The following is a 20,489-nucleotide window of genomic DNA, read 5'->3' as shown; positions in this document are numbered from 1 at the left end:
GCTGCACACGGCCCCTCCGCCCCGCGATCTTTGTTTCGGGAGCTGCCTCCTTCCCGCCCCACAATCTGTGCACGCCGTGCCACCCGCGTGTCCGACTCCCAAACGTGCAAGAACAAGCAGGAACAGAGCGCGCAGAGCGGTGGCCGGGGGACCCCCGAGCGGAAATACAGAGACGAGGAGAAGGAAACGCGCGGGGCCCGCCGGCGGCCGTCAAACTCCCCTCGCGGCCCCGGGCAGGCGGCTCGTGCGGGCTCCTCCGGGCGCGCAGGCGGCGGGGCGGGGCGGGGCGGGGCGGGGCGGGGCGGGGCGCGGCGCAGGCCTGCACACGGCGGCCACTGTCCTCCCTCCCGGCCCGGCCCTCGGCAGGCTACCGATGGCGGGATGAGGGGGCTTTCACCCCCGGGCCGGCACCTGGGGCTGGGCAGAGTGCGGGCGGCGCGAGCGTTTCCCGCGCGGGGCCTGCTGCGTGCGAGCTGCGGGCCGGGAGCAGGGCGGCGGGCTGAGGGGCGACCGGCGCGGGGCGCGCAGCCCGGCGGGCGGGCGGGCAGACACGTACCTCGGCCGGCGGGCGCTCGTAGGCGCACGTGGCTCGCCACCGCCTGCCTGTGTTTACATCGCGCCGGCTCCACGTTGCGCGGCGTCCCCGCCTCCTATTGGCCGGCCGGGCGGCTGCAGCCTCGCTCCTCCCGCAGGGGCGGGCCCGCTGGCTCCTCGCGCCTCTCTGGAAGACCAGCTTCCCCGGCCTTGGCGGGACCCGGGGCGCTCCACCACCGCTGCTTTCCCGCGGCTGCAGGAGCCCCAGTGGCCGCCCTTGGCCGGACGCTGGGGTGGCGCTGCAGCCTGACATCCCTGCTGCCGGGGCGTTACAGCGGCGTTACCGCGGGAGGCGACGGGAGCGAGCTGGCGGGAGGTGCGGGAGCTGCGCGGCAAGAAGTCGACTTTGGAGGAGCCGCTGCAGCCTCCAGCGCCCCCCGGGCTCACCCCGGGGACCGGCGCGGCGCGCACTGCGGGCAGGGCAGGGCGGGGCGCGGGCGGGAGCGCGGAGCGCAGAGCGCGCCGGCGGAGGTGTCAGCCGAGGCGCATGCGTGCGGGCGGGCCCGGCCCGGCCTATATATTGGGTTGGCGCCGGCGCCAGCTGAGCCGAGCGGTAGCGGGTCTGGCGGTGAGGAGGTGCTGGGCTTAGGGGGTTCCGGGGGAGGGCGGGGAAGCCCCGCCGAGCTGGTCCTTCCCGCGAGCGGGATCCTTGAGGGAGGGAAACTGGGAAGGCGGAGAGCCAGGCGCTTGGGAGGAATGGGTCCCCGAGTTCCGCCCCTGTCAGGACCCCTGGCTGGGGCCAGGAGAGCGGCGGGGTGGCGGGCAGCCCCCTCGTGGGAGGCCACGCTTAAGCCCCTTGCTCTAGGGGCTTCTCTAGCCCACTCCTGTGCGGGGAGCTCCCCGTGGAACAGAGGATGGGCGTCTGGGTCCTCTCCTCCGGGAGCAAAGCTCCTGACCCGCCAGAGTCCCCCCTTTCTCTCCCTCCGCCCCTCCTCTGGGGTTGGAGTCCGGGTGCCCCTCCAAGAGGCGGGCAGCACCCGGCGGGGTTAGGAAGGAGGGAAAGGAGCCGAGAGGACGTGACACCCGCCGCGGTTCCTCCGCCCCCTGTTTCCCCGCCACTGCCGCTCTCCAAATTGGCGCGGAACCGGCCTCTCCACAGCGCTTCGCCCGCGCGGCCCCCTCTGCCCGCCGACCGTGCTGGAGCTGAGGGCGGGCGCTGCCTCAGTCCCACTGTGGATGTGGGGGGAGACGGTGGAGGTCCCGAAACAGCCAGTCCGGGGAGACCGGCCCTGAGCGTTCAGGGTACACGTTTGAAGGCACTCGCGACCAGGCTGTGCATTCAGTCGTGGAAATGCAGGCGTGTGTCCAGAATAAATTACCATGAGATAACTAAAGGAGTGCACAACACAACGTGGTAACATGGCCCTGGCCACCTTTGAGAGATTTAGCTGTAACCTCTGATCAGCTCTGATTGACAGTTGGAGAATAGGGATAGCAATGTACAATACTTAACTCTGGTTTTTCTTCTCCCCTCACTGCAGAGTTTCATACACCTGAAAGAAGAGAATGTCAAGACGCAGGTAACATTATTTGTCTTGGAGACATGTTTCAAAATGAGCTGCTGCCTTTGAAATGCATGACTTACTAATTAAACTTCCTTTTTAAAAATCCTGTGCAGTAGCCGTTTACAAGCTAAGCAGCATGCTCAGCCCAGCCAGCCAGACTCCCCCCAGGACGCCCAGATAATCCAGGCCAAGAAGAGAAAAACAGCACAGGTGATTTAAGGACAAAGAAAGGGAGGGAAGAGATTTCTTCCTGGAACTTAGTTTACCAATGGTCTTTTCTGTTTTCCAGGATGTCAAAAAAAGAAAAGAAAAAGTCACCAGGAAACATCAATATGAGATAAGGGTAATGCAGAAGTGGGCTTGGTGGTTTTGGGGAAAACAAATGCAGGAGAGGATAAATAAGAATAATGTATTATTGCTTTGCAAAAGAAGGATTTCTCTGTCACTTTTAATGCCCCTGGAGGACAGCAGGAAGGTTTATATATGTCTGAATCCTACTACAGCTGCAGAGTAAGTTTGCCTTGAAGCAGCTGGTTCCTTTTTGTAAATCCCTCCCTCTTGGAGCTGCCTGGTGCACCAGGGCCCGCCTAATCTGTCTGATATTCTGCTCTTTGTTCCCTCTCAGACTATAGTAGATGGTCTATTCTAATAGCTGCTGCTTTGGCAAAAATAGGGTGTGAGATCACTGATAGCCTGCCATACAGCCCTTTGCTACCTCTTCTTCCTATGTGTTGCATAGAAAGCACAGTGTTTGCCTTTAAAACCAGCATTACTAGAAGAAGAATCCTTTGATCCCACTAGATTCCTTTTTTTTTTTTTTGGTATGGGGATCGAACTCTGGTCCTTGCACTTGCAAGGCAGGTGGCAAAACCACTGAGCTAAATCCCTGGCCCTAGATTCCATTTTTAAGGTTTTGCCTTCAAGTATTTTAAAGTATTGGAGGAGGGCTTAACTAAAAGCTTTTTATTTAAAAAAGTACCTTTGAGGCTGGGTATTTAGCTCAGTGGCACCATGCCTGCCTTGTAAGCACAAGACCCTAAGTTCAATCTCCAGTACCAAATAAATAAATAAATAAATAAATAGGTACCTTTGCTGCCACTTCTAGAGAACTACAATTTCTTTTACCTTGAAAGTGATTGATATTTATATTACAGATGTGTTTTATTAGTCCTCTTTAGTACCTAATGTCTTATATTACTAGAATTGTATTTTATTGTCTAAAACATTCGGTTACTTTATGAAGATTGATATGAGCTATATGGCTTATTTATAAAGTATTAATGTCATATTAGCCAGATTATTAACTATGTTAGCTAAAACTATGCATTGTTTAGAAATATTAGCTTTAATTTATGAAAGATCCAGGACAAAAGCTAAAGTTTCTTATTGCACAAATAGATATTTTTTGTCTTTTCAAATCACAGAACTGTTGGCCACCTGTATTATCTGGGGGAGTCAGTCCTTGCATTCTCATTGAAACACCCCACAAAGACATAGGAACAAGTGACTTCTCTAGATTTACAAACTACAGATTTAAAAATCTTTTTATTAATCCTTCACCTTTGCCAGATTTAAGGTAAGAAAAATTTCAGTACTTTTATATCAAAGTTTAAAATTGTACTGACTTAACTAAAAATAATGTCATGTATTACCATTTGCCTTCATTATAAAATAGAAAAACTTACAAAAATTGCACTCTTTACTAATAGTTAAGCATGTATTTTGTTTGAGAGTAGTTCTATTCCAAATGATAGGAGTATTTAAAACATTGGTTCTGTAAAGTTATTTCCATTATTAGATTTAGCAGAACAGGTTTTTTGTTTTTAGTTCTTTGAAGGAGAGTCTCACTCTAGTCCAGGCTGGCTTTGAATTCAGCAATCCCGCTGCCTCAACTTTGTGAGTGCTGGGGTCACAGGCATACACCACTACACCTGGCCCTGAATTACTTTTTAAGTAGAGTTTAAATAATTTATCTAAATTAGCATAAATAAGTGGGATGAGAGCACTTTTTTGAAATCTGCCAGTTTTAGATGATCACATTCCAAGTTGCTATATTACTTCAGGCTTCTACTTTCTCATGCAGAAAAAATAGTTTCTAAAAATTAGACTAAAAATATTTTTCTACTATAAAAGCTACTTCTTTCAAATTCGAATTGAAAGTTGGATTTTAATGTCTCAGTTGGATTTATGCTATGTAAACTGAGAGCTTGTATGTTGTGTAGATCACACAGTGTAAATTGGTTATTTTTATCCCTTTCCATAGCTGGGGATGTTCCAAAGAGGTTTGGCTAAACATGTTAAAAAAGGAAAGCACATATATTCATGACAAGAATTTCGAAGTTCTGCATTGTGACCTAGAACCACAGATGAGGTCGATACTTCTAGACTGGCTTTTAGAGGTATGTTCCAGCAATATAAATTTCTTTTATCTCTGTATAATGGAAAAAGATTTAGATATAAACATGTTTTCTGTGCCTTCAGGGTATATAACCTATTGCCGGCAAGCCTTCTTTTTTGGGGTACTTAACAATAGTTAGTGGTACCCAAAGTGGGTAAGAATAACTTTGTAAGAGTAAAATCAGGCTGGGGGTGTAGCTCAGTGACAGTGTATGGTCGAAGTGTGTGAATAACAGGTGTGAGTGCCTGGGTTCAATCGCCAGCACCAAAATAAAACAGTAAAATCATAAGGACACGACCACTGCATACAACCTGAACCCAATTTAGAATTATTGGTATGTGTGGATAATCCTATGTACTAGGCACTATTCGCGGTGGGGAGGATACTCAAGATGAGTGGATTGTATAATTGACCAGGTTTTAAATACTGCTATGCAGAGAACCAGGACTAGGCTTAAAGACCCTCAGAAGACCTTTTCTGCATCACAAAAATTAAATTATTGGGAATCTTTATTTCTGTGCCATAAACCATGATGGGGCTTTGGTTACCCAGAAGCCCTACACCTCCGGGTTCTGTGTAGCTTTCCTTTATAATGTACTTCTATTCCTTTCAAAAATAACACTATAAGTTAGCCCTCAACACAAGGGTTTGTAAAAAAAAACACTATGACCTGGGCATGGTGCCGCACACCTGTAATCCCAGCACTTGGGAGTCTGAGACAGGAGAATCACAGTGAGGTTAAGGCCGGCCTGGGCTACATAGTGAGACCCTGTCTCAAACACTCCCCCTACCAAATGCTATACCATCAGTTTAAATGAATACCTAGTAATCCTGAAATCTTACAGATCTGTGTCATCATTTTCTGTCTTCTTTAGGTGCGTTTCCTTTCTTTGGGTAATTATTTCTGAGGAACTGATTTTATGTTGACAAACTGACCTTCTTCCAACACTTGTATATTTGCTCTGTTCCCTACCTTTAAAACAGAGATGATGTATTCTAAGGGAGAAAGAGTAGGCTTTTTAGTAGAGTAGCAAATAGCAGAATAGATCGGAGAAGCTGTCCGAAAAGATTTTAAGGCTACCAAATGTCCCTTTGCATCAGGTTGTCTTCCTTATTCTGACTGGATGGAAAGATTGTATTGTAATAGTATGAATAAAAAGAAAGTAGTTGGGTTTTGACTTTTAATTTTTGGCACTAGGGATTGAACACAGGGTACATGCTCTACTGCTGAACGACACTCCAGCCAAGATTTTGACTGAGTATCTAGTGATCATGGAATAAACTTGAGCAGAATTATGTTAATGCAAATTTTTTTCCTTATCTGATTTTTATCTAGTGTTTGTTGTCCTATCCAGTGTTTCTGTTTTTCCCTAAGTATTATTATATATGCAAAATCATATAAAAATAAATTCAACACTGTTAAGTTCTACTTTGTCTTAATATATTCTTTTAGTCCAGGAGTGCAGAGATGGTTTAACATTTGAAAATCTATTAATTTATCAGCTTACACTAGGCTGCATGAGAAAAATTCCAAGATCCTAATGCATGCAAACGATGTTTATATGAAGTCCAACATCCATTTATTTAAAAATACATAACAAGCTAAAAAGAGATTTTTTTTTAGCACAGTATTTATTAGAAACTTACATATTTCTGTCCCATTGTTTCCTCTTCTCCAAAAAGGAGAAAATGTCACCCACTTATGGAGTTGAGACTTAAAAGCTTTCTCCTTAAATATGGAAATGACATATACTATTTTTTATTATTAATAAGATTAGTGAAACATTTGGGTAATTCTCACTAAAGTCAGATTATACAAGAGACAAGATAGACTTTATCACCAGCATTATTCATTGTTCCTCTGTATTCTTTGCAAGAATACTAAAATATGAAAAATATGGTTGGGGTGTGGGGAGAAAGGAACCCTTCTCCACTGCTGGTGGGAGTGCAGACTGGTGCAACCACTGTGGAAATCAGTATGGAGATACCTCAAAGAACTAGGATTAGAGGTCCCATTTGACCCAGCTAGTCCCCTGCTTGGTATCTTCCCCAAAGAATTAAAAGAATCATACCACAGCGATACATGTGCACCCATGTTTATAGCTGCACAGTTTGTAATAGCGAAAGCTTGGAAACAGCCCAAGTGCCCACCAACTGGAAACTGGATAAAGAAGATGTGGTTTTTTTATACTCAGCCATAAAGAATGAGAAACTAGAGACATTTATAGCTAAATGGATGCACATTGAGGCGATATTCTTAAGTGACAAATAGGACACACATGTAAATACTGAATAGTTTCTCTGGTGTGAGAAACTGAAAGTGTAAATAAGGATTAAAAATGATTAAAACAAATAATTGATAATTTGAAATAGGAAGAAAAGGTCCAAAGTGGGAGGGGAAGGGGAAGGGAAAGGAAAAAATCATAAGAAAAGGTAAAATATGAAAAATAACTGAAGTAAAAATATGTGCCTAATGTTAAAATGCTTCCATCCTAATTTAAATCATTTAAATTCCATTAAAAAATATAATGCAGGCCGGGGATTTAGCTCATTGTTTCCGGTGCCAGCCTCGCAAGCTCAAGGTCCCAAGTTCGATCCCCAGTACCAAAAATATATATATATATATATATACACATATATACACATATATATACATATATACACATATATATATACATATATACACATATATATACACATACACAAAATGCATGGTGACACATGTCTATAATCCCAGCTACTCAAGAGGCTGATGGAAGAGGATCACAAGTTTTAGGCCAGCCTGGGCAATTTGGTAACACTGTCTCAAAAGGGCTGGGACCAGGTGTAATGATGCAGGCCTGTGATCCAGCACTTGGGAGGCTGAGGCAGGAGGATCATCATGAGTTTGTGGCCAGCCTGGACTATATAATGAGTTCAAGGCCAGCCTGAACTACACAGCAAGACCTTAACTCAAAAAAATGAAGAAAAAGGAGAGGGGCCCAGGGATGTAGCTGAGCACTAGAGCACTGCCCTAAGATATGGAAACCACTGTGTTCAGTCCCTAGCACCATAAAACAAAACCGTGGATAAACTATACAACTAGATTAAGAATAAATGAGGATAATGATAGATTTGTTTATTCTATTGGTACATTTTTTTCTCCTATTTTAGCTTTGGTATTCTAATAATCAAAAGTTTGATTTAAAAGTATTCTAAAGTCTGGCATGCTAAGAGATGACTTTCTAATTTGGAGAAATTTTAAGGGTAATATTTAAATGTTTGGATTCTTCTGTAGGTATGTGAAGTATACACACTTCATAGGGAAACATTTTATCTTGCACAAGACTTTTTTGATAGATTTATGTTGACACAAAGAGATATAAATAAAAACATGCTTCAACTTATTGGAATTACCTCATTATTCATTGCTTCCAAACTTGAGGTAAGTTGTTAAAGTTCATATTATCACCAAACTATTTTTTTTTTTTTTGACAAACACATTAATCCCACAGAGTACTGTCATTTTGATAGAAATTCCTTAGGTGAGTGGTTTCCTCAGTACATTTTCTGAACATTCTGATGCAGATAGAAGGAAAAAATTATTGTAGTTTCTGAGCCTATTACATGTCTCTGGTTTAGATTCGAGGGTTACTATGTGAGATGATCCATGACTCATTCTGCCAAACAAAATATATCAGTGCTATCTTTATATACATAACTGTGGCACTTGGATTCACTAGAATGGCCTTTGAAAACTACACAGTGAGTCAAACAAAAGAAATGCTATTTGGGGTTGGAATAATGGTTTAACCAGTCTAATATTTTTATATCCACTGCTGGTGTCACGCTAGGAAGCAGCTCCTTTCCTGTCTGAGGTTTTCCTTCACATAATCACAATCTACTTTTCTTAAGTAATACACTGTGGACATCATCAATACGTTTTACAGCTGGGATTATTTTGAGGGTAGAGATGATGATCATAGTTAATTTCCTGAAGTTTTTCTTCGAAGTATGTCCTTTGAGCTTTAAGAGCTGTTGCCAAATTTGGCACATGTAGACAGCCTGTCCTTAGCTGAGAAACACTGTTTCAGGTCCCTTTCCCAATCCGACTGCAATCCTGATAGCCTATACAGGAGGCCTCTCTTAATCTTTAGATCAGTCCAGATTTTCTCTGAATTGCCACAACACACCTGTTGCCCAACTGCATATAGTTTTGTGTTTATTTTCCTGAGTGATGGCGATCAAACCTGGAGCGTTCTCACTGAGCTACATCCCCAGCTTTTTTTTTTTTCTAGAACTTCACATTTTATTGAGATTCCTAAGTAATTTTTAAAAATTTTTAATTGACAGATGTTACTTGTACATTACACTGTGATATTTTAATACATAGACAAAATGTGTAAAATAAAATCAGGGAAATTACCTTACTCATTACCTCAAATATTTGTCAATTCCTGGGAAGATTCAGAATCTCTCTTTTTTGAAATGTGCAAGAAATTATTGTTAGTTTTGATCATTCTCCAGTGTTACACAACACCAGAATTACCCTGTATAATTAATTTTTGCACATCCCCAGCTTTTAAAAAGAACTTTCCGAGACAAGTCTTGCTGAGTCACTTTGCTGCCCAGTCTGGGCTCCAATGTGCAGTTCTCCTACTTTAGCCTCCCAGAGTGCTGAGATTACAGGTGTGAGCCACACAGTGTCTTTTCATTGTTGTTTTTACTTTTATTTTTTGTACTTCTGGGGATTGAACCTAGGGCCAGGCAAGCTCTCTACCACTGAGCTGCCCAGTATTTTTTATTAACCATAGTTTTGTACTGAGGTAAAGAAATATTTTTAATTTCTAGACCTTGTTTGTTGCGTGTTTTGAGTTGACCAACATACCAGGCAATCTTAAAACAAGTTGGCTTTTTTTTTTGAGCACAGGGTCTTGCTATATAGTTCAGACTGGTCTTGAACTCACTATATGTCCCAGACTGGCCTGGAACTCATGGTGATCCTCCTGCCTCAGCCTCAGTGCTGGGATGACAGGCGTGCACCACCACACCCAGCAAGCTTTTTATCTTTTAACTAGTTAAGATAATCTAGTTGTTTATTAACTAAAATTTAAAGTTCTAGGAAAATAAGTCTTCATAATCAATAGTTGATAATTTAGAAGCCTACATAGGAAAAATATCTTAAATATAAGGTTGTTTTAGCTATATAGTGTAATTATTTTACTAAGATTTATAATCAATTTGTGAAGTTCTCATTAAAACTGAAGGTTGTGTATGGTTAATATATAGTTCTTTTGTTTTAATTGCAATCTCAATTGTGGTTAATAAAAATTTCAATTTAAAGGAAATCTATGCTCCCAAACTCCAAGAGTTTGCTTATGTCACTGATGGTGCTTGCAGTGAGGAGGATATTGTAAGGATGGAGCTCATTATATTGAAGGTAATATTGTGTCTTTATTTCTACTTGCACCTTAGTAATACAGTAGTTATGAAATAACCACCAATACTAAAATGTCAATCAAAACAGGTTTTACTTATTACCATCCAGTTTTAAGAGGTTAATGCATCAAAATACTGACAGTAGCTATGGCTGGAGGGAAATTTGCTTAACCTGTAAACTCTCTATATAATGTGTTATATGTGTGTACGTCTGTTAATAGGCATTTTTTATTTATTTATTTTTTTGGTACCAGGGATCAAACTCGGATCCTTGCGCTTGCAAGACAGGCCACAGAACCACTGAGCTAAATCCCCAGCTCCATTAACAGGCATTTAAAAAAATACTTTTATTAGTCCAGGTTTGCAGTATGTGATTACATTCATTATGGGTGACGTGTACATGAATATAACAGTATTTTGACTGCCTCCTTTCCCTCCAACCCTTCTTTCCCTCCCCACTTATATTTCTATTTTTTCTTACTTTAAATCCCTTTTCGCTTCCTTCCCTCCCCTCTCCTCCCATCTTGTTCCCCTTCCCTTTTGAACAAATTCTTCCTACTTCCCAATACCTATCCCCCACTTTGCTCCTTATTTATACTTGAGTTTCTCACACAAGTGAAGCCATGTGACATTTAAGCTTGTGCTCATGATTTATCTCACTTAAGATTATGGTCTCAAGGTGTATCCATGTACCTAAAAATGCCTCATGTTTGTCCTTTATGGCAGAGTAGTGTTCCATTGTATTTCAATAGCATGTTTTCTTTATCCGTTCCTTTGTTCGTGGGTATATGGGATGTTTCCAGGGATTAACTGTTTTAAATTGTGCTGCTATAAACATGGGTGTTAACAGGCATTTTTAAATTTCATTAACAGGCTTTAAAGTGGGAACTTTGTCCTGTCACAGTCATCTCCTGGTTACATCTCTTTCTTCAAGTTGATGCTCTTAAGGATGCTCCTAAAGTTCTTCTACCTCAGTATTCTCAGGAAAGCTTCATCCACATAGCCCAGGTATTGACGGTGTTACTAAAGATACCCTGATGTCATTGTCAGTTCCAGATCTGTTCATGTATAGTCTAAGTAGGCTACACAACAAAGTAATGGCATATTGAATTAAATTCTCTTAATTGACTTACAGCAAAACTTTTGACACATAAAATACTTTCTCAAATATTTTCACTGCTTAGTAATTCTAGAAAACAAAGTCCTTAAATTTCTATGAGTACTCTCATTCTTAGGAGTCCAAAATAGTTAAATATCTTTTTTGCTATAAAATGGAAAAATCTTTTTAGCCAAAAAATCTTTACGCTTTAAAATGGTATTATTCTATCATTCTTATTCTTTTTATACTTGAATACAAAGGCTACCTACTTGTTACATGCCAGTAGAATTTAAATCACCTTTATATAATAGGATTTTTCAAAACAAGTCAAATTTAATTTTCAGTATATAACAAATATATATAACAGTATATAACAAATGTTCTAACAAAGTAGAGGAGAAGGATCCCATTCTGTTGCCTACTGCTTGTAAGTAATTTTTTTTCTTTCAGCACTGGGGATTGAACCCAGGGAGCAGTGAGCTACACCCTTTTCATTTAAATTTTGAGACAGGGTCTCACTAAGTTGCCCAGATTCAGTGAACTACTTGTAGTCCTCCTGCCTCAGCCTCTTGAGTATGCCACAGTGCCAGGCTTTATAACTACTATCTTAAGGCTGCAGTATCTACCATGTACAAAAAGGAAGAAACTCTTAATTCTACATAGGATGTGAAAACATTACCTATGGAATAGAAAGATTATGGCCTTTTGGAATGAAGGTTAAAATTTGTGTTTTAAATCTAACAAGCATATTATGAATGTTAAAATGGGACAACCAATAATGTTGGGATTGCTTCATTATATAAAAGTTTCTAAGAAAGGCTCACTAATTTTTTTCAGTCAGAATTCCCAGCATTTCATTTTCACAGGCAACTATACTCTTTTGATGGGGAGGGTAAACTGATAACATGGAAAATTTCTAGAAGTATAATAGAAGTTGAACATCCCAAATCAAAAACTGAAATGCTCCAAAATTGAAAAATATTTGAATGCCAACATGATACTGCAAGTAGAAGATTCTATACTTGACAGGGCAGTCAAAATGTAGGTACACTGAAAATATAGTATTAGTCAGGCTATGTTTATATTTCCATCCTATCCCCAAGAAATCTCATATATATGCAAAAACTACAAACATAAATGAATTCCACGTTTAGACTTGCATCTCATCCCTAAGAAATCTCATGTATATGTAGATCCTTCAAAATCTAAAATCCCAAACACTTCTAGCCCCAAGCATTTCTGATAGGCAAAAAACCCAACCTGTGATATTATTTCTTCTCTTTTCCTGTTTATTACCTTCTGGACCAATGAGGGCCAGTGTTTTGTTTCACTGGACAGACATCACTTCAAACCTTTGAATTCTAGTCCTCTTACCCACCCCACTGCTACCTGTTCAGTTCTCTTACTTCCTAGACTACACCGTTTAGCTACTCTCATTGCTTAGAAACATGTTCCATTCTAGTCTGCAGCCCCACTACAGTCTAAAGTATTTCTCTTGAAATGTTAACTTTCCTGACTTAAAGTCTTTGATAGTTTCAGTAAACTACAGAATAACCTTTTGACTTCCTAAAGGCCCCTTATGATCTAATCTAGGTTTCTCTAGCTACTTTTTTTCTTAAATTCTTTTATTGGTACAGTTTAGATAAACAATACGTTTACATTTATCATTGGGTGTTTATACCTGTACATGATGTATCTTGGTTCTTTTTTCCCCATTACCTGTCTGTCCTTCACCGCCCCCTTCCCTATTTACATAAGACTTTGTTTCCATTTTTTCCTTTTCTCATAATTTTTCCTTTCCCCTTCCCCTCCCACTTCCCCTACCCCTTTGGACCTTTTCTTCCTATTTCCAATTATCAATTATTCGTTTTAATCATTTTAATTCTTATTTACACTTTCAGTTTCTCACACTAGAGAAACTATTTGGTATTTGCACGTGTGTCCTATTTATTTCACTTAAGAGTATGTCCTCAATATGCACCCATTTAGCATAAATGTCTCTATAGTTTCTCATTTTTTATGGCTGAGTAGTACTCCATTTTATAAAAATACCCACATCTTCTTTATCCAGTTTCCAGTTGATGGGCAGTTGGGCGCTATTTCCAAGCTTTTGCTATTACGAACTGTGCCGCTATAAACATGGGTGCACATATATTGCTGTGGTATGATTCTTTTAATTCTTTTGGGAAGACAGCCAACTGGGGAATAGCTGGGTCAAATGGGACCTCTAGTCCTAGTTCTTCGAGGTATCTCCATACTGATTCTACAGTGGTAGCTACTCTTTTGCATAAGAATTGAATGAAGAGCCGGGTTTGGTGGCACACACCTGTAATCCCAGCACTTGGGAGGCTGAGGTATAAGGATCGCCAAGAGTTCAAGGCCAGGCTGGACTACATATCAAGACCCTGACTCAAAAAAAAAAAAAAAAATACTGAAAGTTAGTCATAATTTTCACCTCAGGTGCTCTGAACTACTTGCATTCCAAGTAATTTTCTTCTGCTTTTATGAACATTGTTTACCTCCCATTCTTCCTAGCTACCACATCTTTTATGATTCATTTAAGGGACCAGAAGCCCTGTCTTTTCTAGTCTAGTGTGGTGCCTTTCCTGCTAGTTCTCAACAGTCCACATTGCAGTAATTCTTCCCTTGTCTAGTCACTCTGACCTACAGTCCCAAGACTTGACTTCCTTTGATAGATTATTTATCTTTGAATCCTCTGAGTTTCAGCAATTCTGGAATATGGTATATATAATAAGACTCCCAAAATGTTAGCTGACTGATTTTAGTAGGGACATCTAATACTCACCCTTCTCCTGTCTTTTGCTTTTCCTTTCTTAGCTTTTGGATCTGTGTATTCTGGCCATTGACTCATTAGAGTTTCAGTACAGAATACTGGCTGCTGCTGCCCTGTGCCATTTTACCTCCATTGAAGTGGTTAAAAAAGCCTCAGGTAAGACCTGACATTTTGCTGTCTTCCTTTTCATAACTTCTAATGGGATTGTAACCTATGAATTTTAACATACTGCCAAGCATTGGTTAAATGCAGGAGTCTAGTGATTTTCTTCATTATAACACTTCACTATCTTCAGTATCACAAAAAATAAGGCCAGATGGATCTTAAATCTATTTTAAGTGAATCAACACAATTATAGGTCCGCTTTAAGAATTCTTTAAGTGCATGCCTATAATTTCAGCACTTGGGAGGCTGAGGCAAGAGGACTGCTGAGTTAGAGGCCAGCTTGAACTACACAGTGAGACACTGTCTCCAAAAAAAAAAAATTCTTTAGAATTTGGTAATTTCAATTTATATATAGAAGATACTGGTTAAGAGGGTCTTACAACCTTTTACAAATTAATGAAGTCATGCTATAATAGTTTCAGTGGTATTTTAATCTGCTAAACCTGATTTTAATTTGTTGTGGTTTTTTAAAAAATGAGTCTTTAAGTTGAAGGAAATACATAATATAATATGTAAGATGATCAGGCAGATACAAGATAGTTTCTGATGTAGTCTTCACATTTTTCCAACTTCTTAAATCCAGGTTTGGAATGGGACAACATCTCAGAATGTGTAGATTGGATGGTGCCTTTTGTCAGGGTAGTAAAAAGTGCTAGTCCAGTGAAGCTGAAGACTTTTAAGAAGATACCTGTGGAAGACAGACATAATATCCAGACGCATACAAATTATTTGGCCATGCTGGTATGTTTTTTGTGGGTTTTTGTTTCATCTTGCTCTCTCAAAAGTCCTAAAACTGATAGTAAGGATATACTAGGAATCGCTTCTCGGCCTTTTGGCTAAGATCAAGTGTAGGATATACTATGAAATACCACTTCCTTCAGTGAAGGCTAAGGGGAAATTATTTTGAAATCAAATTAAAATTTGAATTTTCTCAAGATCAGTACTAATAGTTTAGGTAAGTGTTTAAAACATACACTATACGTTACAGGTAGTTCAAACTGAACTTTAAGAATGACTTCAAAGTTGCAAGGATGTAGATCATTACATTAGGTCTGAATAGTCAGACCTAATAGTAGACAGGTAAAGGTCTGGAATGACTTTGTTTTACTGTATCAATATTTTTTCTTAAGTTTTAATTGCTGTATGATTTCTTCACATATACAGGATGAAGTCAGTTATGTAAACAGCTTCAGAAAAGGGGGACAGCTGTCACCAGTTTGCAATGGAGGCATTATGACACCACCAAAGAGCACAGAAAAACCACCAGGAAAACACTAAAGATGTCAGCTAAGCAAATAAGTTGGAAGTGAGCAATATTAGCTTGAATGTACTAAAGTTTTACAAGAAAACAGCTTTGATTACCATTGCCAATTCAGACATTACACTGCCATTCTTTTTTAGAAAAACACTTAAAATTGGCACTAAATATACTTCCTATATTAGCTGTGAAAGAAACAGCAGGACATGTTTACAAAGATGACTTCATTTCCAGGGTTACTGGACAGAAGCCAACCATGATTTATGCCATGGAAACTTTTTTTAATGCAGTGTTGTTGTGTCGTGATAAACTAGGAATTTTATCATTGGTGTTTCGGACTAGGTAAGTGCTACCTTAAAGGGTACATTCAGTGATACAGTACTTTGAATCTAGCTTTTAGATTCTTAAAATTCCTATACTGTAGCGCAATTTGGTTTTTGAAAATAAAATTTAAATTTGTTTATAAAGATTTAGTTTTGTAATAAGGTGACTAATTTATCTAAAGCTGTCGTAGGAAGCTATTATAAAACTTGAATTTTTACAAATGGTGAAATTAAATTTGTTTTTAATCAGTAAGGTGTCAATAACATGATGTTTAAATTGCTCTGAACAGTGGGAGTACCAAAGAAATTATAACAAGATGGATGTTGTGGCTCCTACTTGGGGCTTTGACATAGGTTGCTTTATAGTAACTTTTTTGTATATCACAATTTGGGTGAAAAACTTAAGTACCTTTTCAAACTATTTATATGAGACAGTCACTTTATTACTCTTAGGATATCCCTATGGATTTTTTTATTTAGCATGACTAAGGCTTTATTTATGTTTCCAAAATATTAAAAGTCCATTTTCAATTCCTACATTATGAGGACAGTGTCAAAATTTTAAGTTTTAACATCTGACCTGAATTTCTATTTTCTTACAGCCGAAAAATATTAAATGTATCTAGAAATCTATTTATTAAAAAAATGACTTGACAGGGCCGGGGATTTAGCTCAGTGGTTCCGGCATCTGCCTTGCAAGCACAAGGTCCAGAGTTCGATCCCCGGTACCCCCCCCCCCCAAAAAAAATAATAATAACTTGACATAGAACTTGCTGTATATATGCTAGCTACTTCTACATAAATATTTTAAATCAGCCTTTTTTAGAGATAAATTCAGTCTTGAAAAGTAGATTTAATTAGAAAGTTATACCAGACTGCTAGTTTTACCAGACATGTGAATTTCTTCTATCTTTGAAGAAATTGTAATTAAAGCTATTGTTAGTCTTCTATATAGTTTTTGTTTTTAAATTAATGTTTCAGTATTTTGTCTGAAAAGAAAACACCACTAAATGTGTATATATGTATTATATAAACAATTTTTAATACTATTTTTAGTCCACTGTTTAAAAATAAAAGCAAAATGTTTTTAACTGCTTAAAAGTAAAGTTTTGCCATTGCTTGGAGAAACTTTTTTTTCCTTCTCTGTGCCGCCAGCTGTAACACTTCTTCTGGGTTGCTTGCATTCAATTCTGTCTGGCCAATGGCTTTGATCTTTTCAAAACAGAAAAGTGAAATTATTGGAGATCTAGTCAAAAATTAAGTCTCGGTAGTATACATAGTATAAAGCTACTTATCTGCTAATAATAAAGTTAGTTGAATGATTAGCTGAATCTCTAATTGTAAAACCCAAGATCTGTGGAAAAAAGTAACAATTGATTTGAGCTGCTCTTAAGGAAAAGATTAATCGCTGAACCATGATTTGTGGAATCATCTTTGGTCACATTTTACTACATTGGGTAAATTCAGGTATGTTTCCATGAGTGAAAAATACAAGTAAGCCTTCCTAAATGATTTGACAGTTTTACAGTGAATTGTTAAGGCTCCAAAACGTAGCTTGAAAAAAAAAATCACAATTCAAATTTCAGGGCTTTACTTTTGTTTTTTGAGACAGTCGTGCTTATGTAGCTCAGGCTGGTCTCCCAAGTGCTGGAATTTTAAGTATATACTACCATGCCTGGCTAGTTTTACTTTTTAAAAATTTTTATTAGTACATGTTTGCAGCACATAACAATTACATTTATCATGAGGAGCTGGTACACGCACCTAACACATCAATTCTTTTTCCATTCCCTCCCCATTCCCTGCTCTATATTTGGGTTTCCCTTTCCCATGTGAAAAAGATCTCCCTGTTCTAACATGCAAAAATAGTTAGCTGCTCAGCACTAAAAAGGTATATGAGGCTTGCCTTTCATAATTAGAAAGTTTTTCACCTATTAAATATCCATAGTAATTTTCTGCTATAGAATGTTTAAATGCGAACAGTTTAGGACCCAGGAATCTACACAATAGATTTTTTTTTAAAATACAAAAACAATAATTAGAACTTCTTTAAGTAAGACTATTCTGTACATGGCTATAAAATCCAAAGTGTAAGACAAGTTCAAATGGAAATGTGGTATGTGTGAGAAATAATACACCCATCTGGGGAGCAGTCAAAACCATGAGTGTATGGGATTAACCAGGAAGGATGGGAGGGAGTTTGATCAGAAAATAACTGAAGGGTTAACTTCTTGGGAAACTAAGTTAAGACTGGGCAGAGAGATCACAAGAAAGAAAAAGGAAGGAAGAACAGTCAGGGAAAAGAATCAAGTAGATTTCAGGGAAGCCATAGAAATAAAGAATTTCAAGAAGGCAGGAAATTAAAATCCATTGGCTTTTGCATTTGGTACCCTTAAGAGAATGAAAAGTGGTGATGGCAAAAGTCAGACTGCGCTGGGCTGAACTCAAACATCAAGCAGAGGGTGAGAGGTGGCTGGTGGCGGAAGCACAGTCAAAGGTTTTTATTAAAGATGAAGGAATTTACAGACTGCAAGGGGCCAATGATACAGGCAAGGGTATGACTAATTAAAAGATCCCAAGGAGGGCCAGGGATTTAGCTCAGTGGCACCGCACCTGCCTCGCAAGCACAAAGTCATGAGTTCAATCCCTGGTACCAAAAAAAAAAAAAAAATCCCAGAGGAGACAGAATCAAAAGCTTCAATATTTGCCTTTAAAGAGATACTAGTAACTTCTTATTGACCTGAAGAGTGGGTTATTTTCAAGGTAGAAACCAGGGGCTTGATAAAGAATTTGAAGCCAGTGCTCCAACAGTTACACTTTCTAGAGCTATAACTTCCATAATGACAGGTCTAGTTGGTCTTTTTTCTGCTCTATCCCAAGCATGCAAGAGCCAAGGAAATTACTGAAAATGGAAATAGTTGAGGGCAGGAACTTAACACAGGGGATGTCTAAAACTCCCTGAGAAAAATGTAGCTTATTAACAAGTCACAGGTAAAACAATTTTAAAAGCTGAGAAGGGATCGAATGTTGGAGTCTATGGTTCAGTAATGGCATGCTGGAATAGCTGTAGGACTTTTTCCAAGAAGACTCTAAGACTTTTCCAAAACAGGTAAACAAAAATCCACAAGATGCTGAAATATTCACCAAAGACTAATTCTGGCAGTCAACTACTGTTAGCTAAAGTTCTCAAACCTGGCTCATCAGGGTACCTGGGGAGCCTCACCTAAGACTGAATGAATCAGGCCTGCTTAGCGTGCACACACTGGCATTTGCTGCACTCAGGATGAGTATGGAAGGAGGGAGGACAAAAGGGATGACAGACTGGTCATAAGCCTGAACATCGCACTGATCATGGCTGACAGTAAGGTGTGGCTATGCCTGTAGGTGGCTGGCCAGAGGAAAGGTGATAATCAGTACAACTGAGGCTGCAAAAGCCTGTGAACATAAGTGATGGCTAAGTTCATCATGTCTTTTTGATGCATGTGTAGGAAAAGCCACCCAGTTTAGGTGAAATACAAGATAAGTCTCAAAGAAAGGGCTTAAAAAAATGACACAAGTAAGAATGGTTTGGAAATGGTAAAGGAGGGCTGAGGAAATTTCAACTGCCTCCCAGCTCCAGGTAAACGATAGAATGAGTAGCCTCCAATCAAGGGGGCAAGTTCGTGTTACTTTTTTTTTTTTAAAAGGTGCTGTTGGTCTGTTTTCTTAAACAATAGGTATACAATTTAGTCCAAGTGCAAAGCTTTAATCCAAATCAAAGCATCTACAGTAAGTGATTACTAATGTGGCAAATGTTAGGTAGTTAATATAAAAATTAAAATGTTAGGGCCAGGGATTTAGCTCAGTGGTTCCGCCGCCTGCCTCGTAAGTGTAAGGTCCTGAGTTCGATCCCCAGTACCAAAAAAAGGGAAAAAAATTAAAATGTTTTGGCACAAAAGTCAAATTTAAATAATTCACCTATTGGGCACCTACTACATGCCAAGCACTACTCTAGTTACCAACTATGAGCAAATCAATTCCTTATCTTCATGGGGAAACAGCTCATGGGGGCGTGCAGGGTGGGGGACATATTTTAAGCTGGTCAGGAAAGGGTGTCTCTCCCTGAGAGATACCTAAGGGAAGTTGAATGTTCTGAAAAGAACCTTTCCAAGTGCCCTAACTGGGGGATGAATGTCCTTGACTGTTCACACCCCATGGTGGTACTGGCACAGCAAAGCCAACAAGGGCCAGGCTAGGGAGTCAGACGGGAGAGCCAGAGGCCAAGCCTTATGTGGCTTTGTAGCTGTGTAAGAACTTCGGTGAGACGAGAAACCATATGAAGATTTGGAGCGCACAAATAACATAATCTAGTCTTTTAAAATAAAATGGAATATCTCATACTATCAAAAAAGGATCTTTTAAAAACTAAACACTGATAACCAAATTCTTGCCATAACTGGGCACACAGTCTTTTTTGTTGTTACAAATGCTTAGTGCTTAAAATCTGGAAACTTAGGTACATCCCTGAAGAAAAGACAGAGTAACTTACCGCAATTTGTCTTTTATCTGTTTCTCCTCTTTTATGATGAAGATCTGATCGAATGAGTTAAGAATAATGAATTCGGGGCCGGGGATTTAGCTCAGTGTTCTGGTGCCTGCCTCGCAAGCGCAAGGTCCCATCAATCCCCGGTACCAAAAAAAAAAAAAAAAAAACCAAGAATAATGAATTCGATCTCAGGATAGAACGCAGGATAGTTTTTAAATTTTGATTTGGAAAATACATACTATAGGGGGCCGTGGATTTAGCTAAGTGGTTTCACCGCCTGCTGCGCAAGCACAAGGACCTGAGTTTGATCCCCAGTACCAAAGGAAAAAAAAAAAGAAAATACATAGTATGCAGAACTTAATTTGCAGAAACGAACTGTTATAAAATTACAAACGTGGACGGAAGGATAC

At 39.9% G+C, this 20,489-nt stretch overlaps 2 protein-coding genes and 1 pseudogene across 13 annotated transcripts in view; 2 read left to right on the top strand and 1 right to left on the bottom strand.

Moving 5' to 3' along the window:
- The first annotated feature begins 700 nt into the window (after positions 1-700).
- On the top strand, positions 701-20,472 carry Ccne2 (cyclin E2). 8 transcript variants are annotated; one of them, XM_004850126.4, is made up of 12 exons: positions 701-910; positions 2,076-2,114; positions 2,216-2,309; positions 2,389-2,442; positions 3,524-3,675; positions 4,363-4,498; positions 7,775-7,921; positions 9,821-9,916; positions 10,789-10,923; positions 13,853-13,964; positions 14,557-14,714; positions 15,138-20,472. In XM_004850126.4, the coding sequence occupies exons 2-12, from the start codon at positions 2,101-2,103 to the stop codon at positions 15,249-15,251; spliced, it is 1,212 nt and encodes a 403-aa protein (XP_004850183.1). In that variant the 5' UTR covers positions 701-910; positions 2,076-2,100; the 3' UTR covers positions 15,252-20,472. The 8 variants fall into 8 exon arrangements, with proteins under 8 accessions (XP_004850183.1, XP_021118320.1, XP_021118321.1 ...); XM_021262661.2 differs by having other exon boundaries at positions 702-910; positions 2,213-2,309; XM_021262662.2 differs by lacking the exon at positions 701-910 and adding an exon at positions 1,064-1,162.
- Positions 14,790-14,952, top strand: LOC147824062 (U2 spliceosomal RNA; annotated as a pseudogene).
- The window catches only part of Ints8 (integrator complex subunit 8), a 56,710-nt gene continuing 52,794 nt past the window's right edge, over positions 16,574-20,489 (bottom strand). For 3 of the 5 annotated variants that reach the window (XM_087190622.1, XM_087190621.1, XM_087190624.1), the window contains 2 exons: positions 20,083-20,126; positions 16,574-16,766 (listed from right to left, as the gene is read on the bottom strand). Coding sequence is in view for 3 of the 5 variants with exons in the window: in XM_087190621.1 (XP_087046747.1) it covers positions 16,650-16,766; positions 20,083-20,126 (161 nt within the window). In the remaining 2 variants the exon portion in view is untranslated. Of the gene's footprint in view, positions 16,767-20,082; positions 20,189-20,489 lie in introns of those variants that run through there. The other 2 variants (XR_015442830.1, XM_087190623.1) reach the window with 2 other exon arrangements.

This window comes from Heterocephalus glaber, unplaced genomic scaffold (assembly GCF_053883595.1).
Source record: "Heterocephalus glaber isolate CG9 unplaced genomic scaffold, H.glaber_assembly_v1.0 deba00001555, whole genome shotgun sequence".
Taxonomy (NCBI): Eukaryota; Metazoa; Chordata; class Mammalia; order Rodentia; family Bathyergidae; genus Heterocephalus; species Heterocephalus glaber.
The sequence above is the reverse complement of the archived record's forward strand: the minus strand, read 5'-3'. Positions and strand labels throughout refer to the sequence as shown.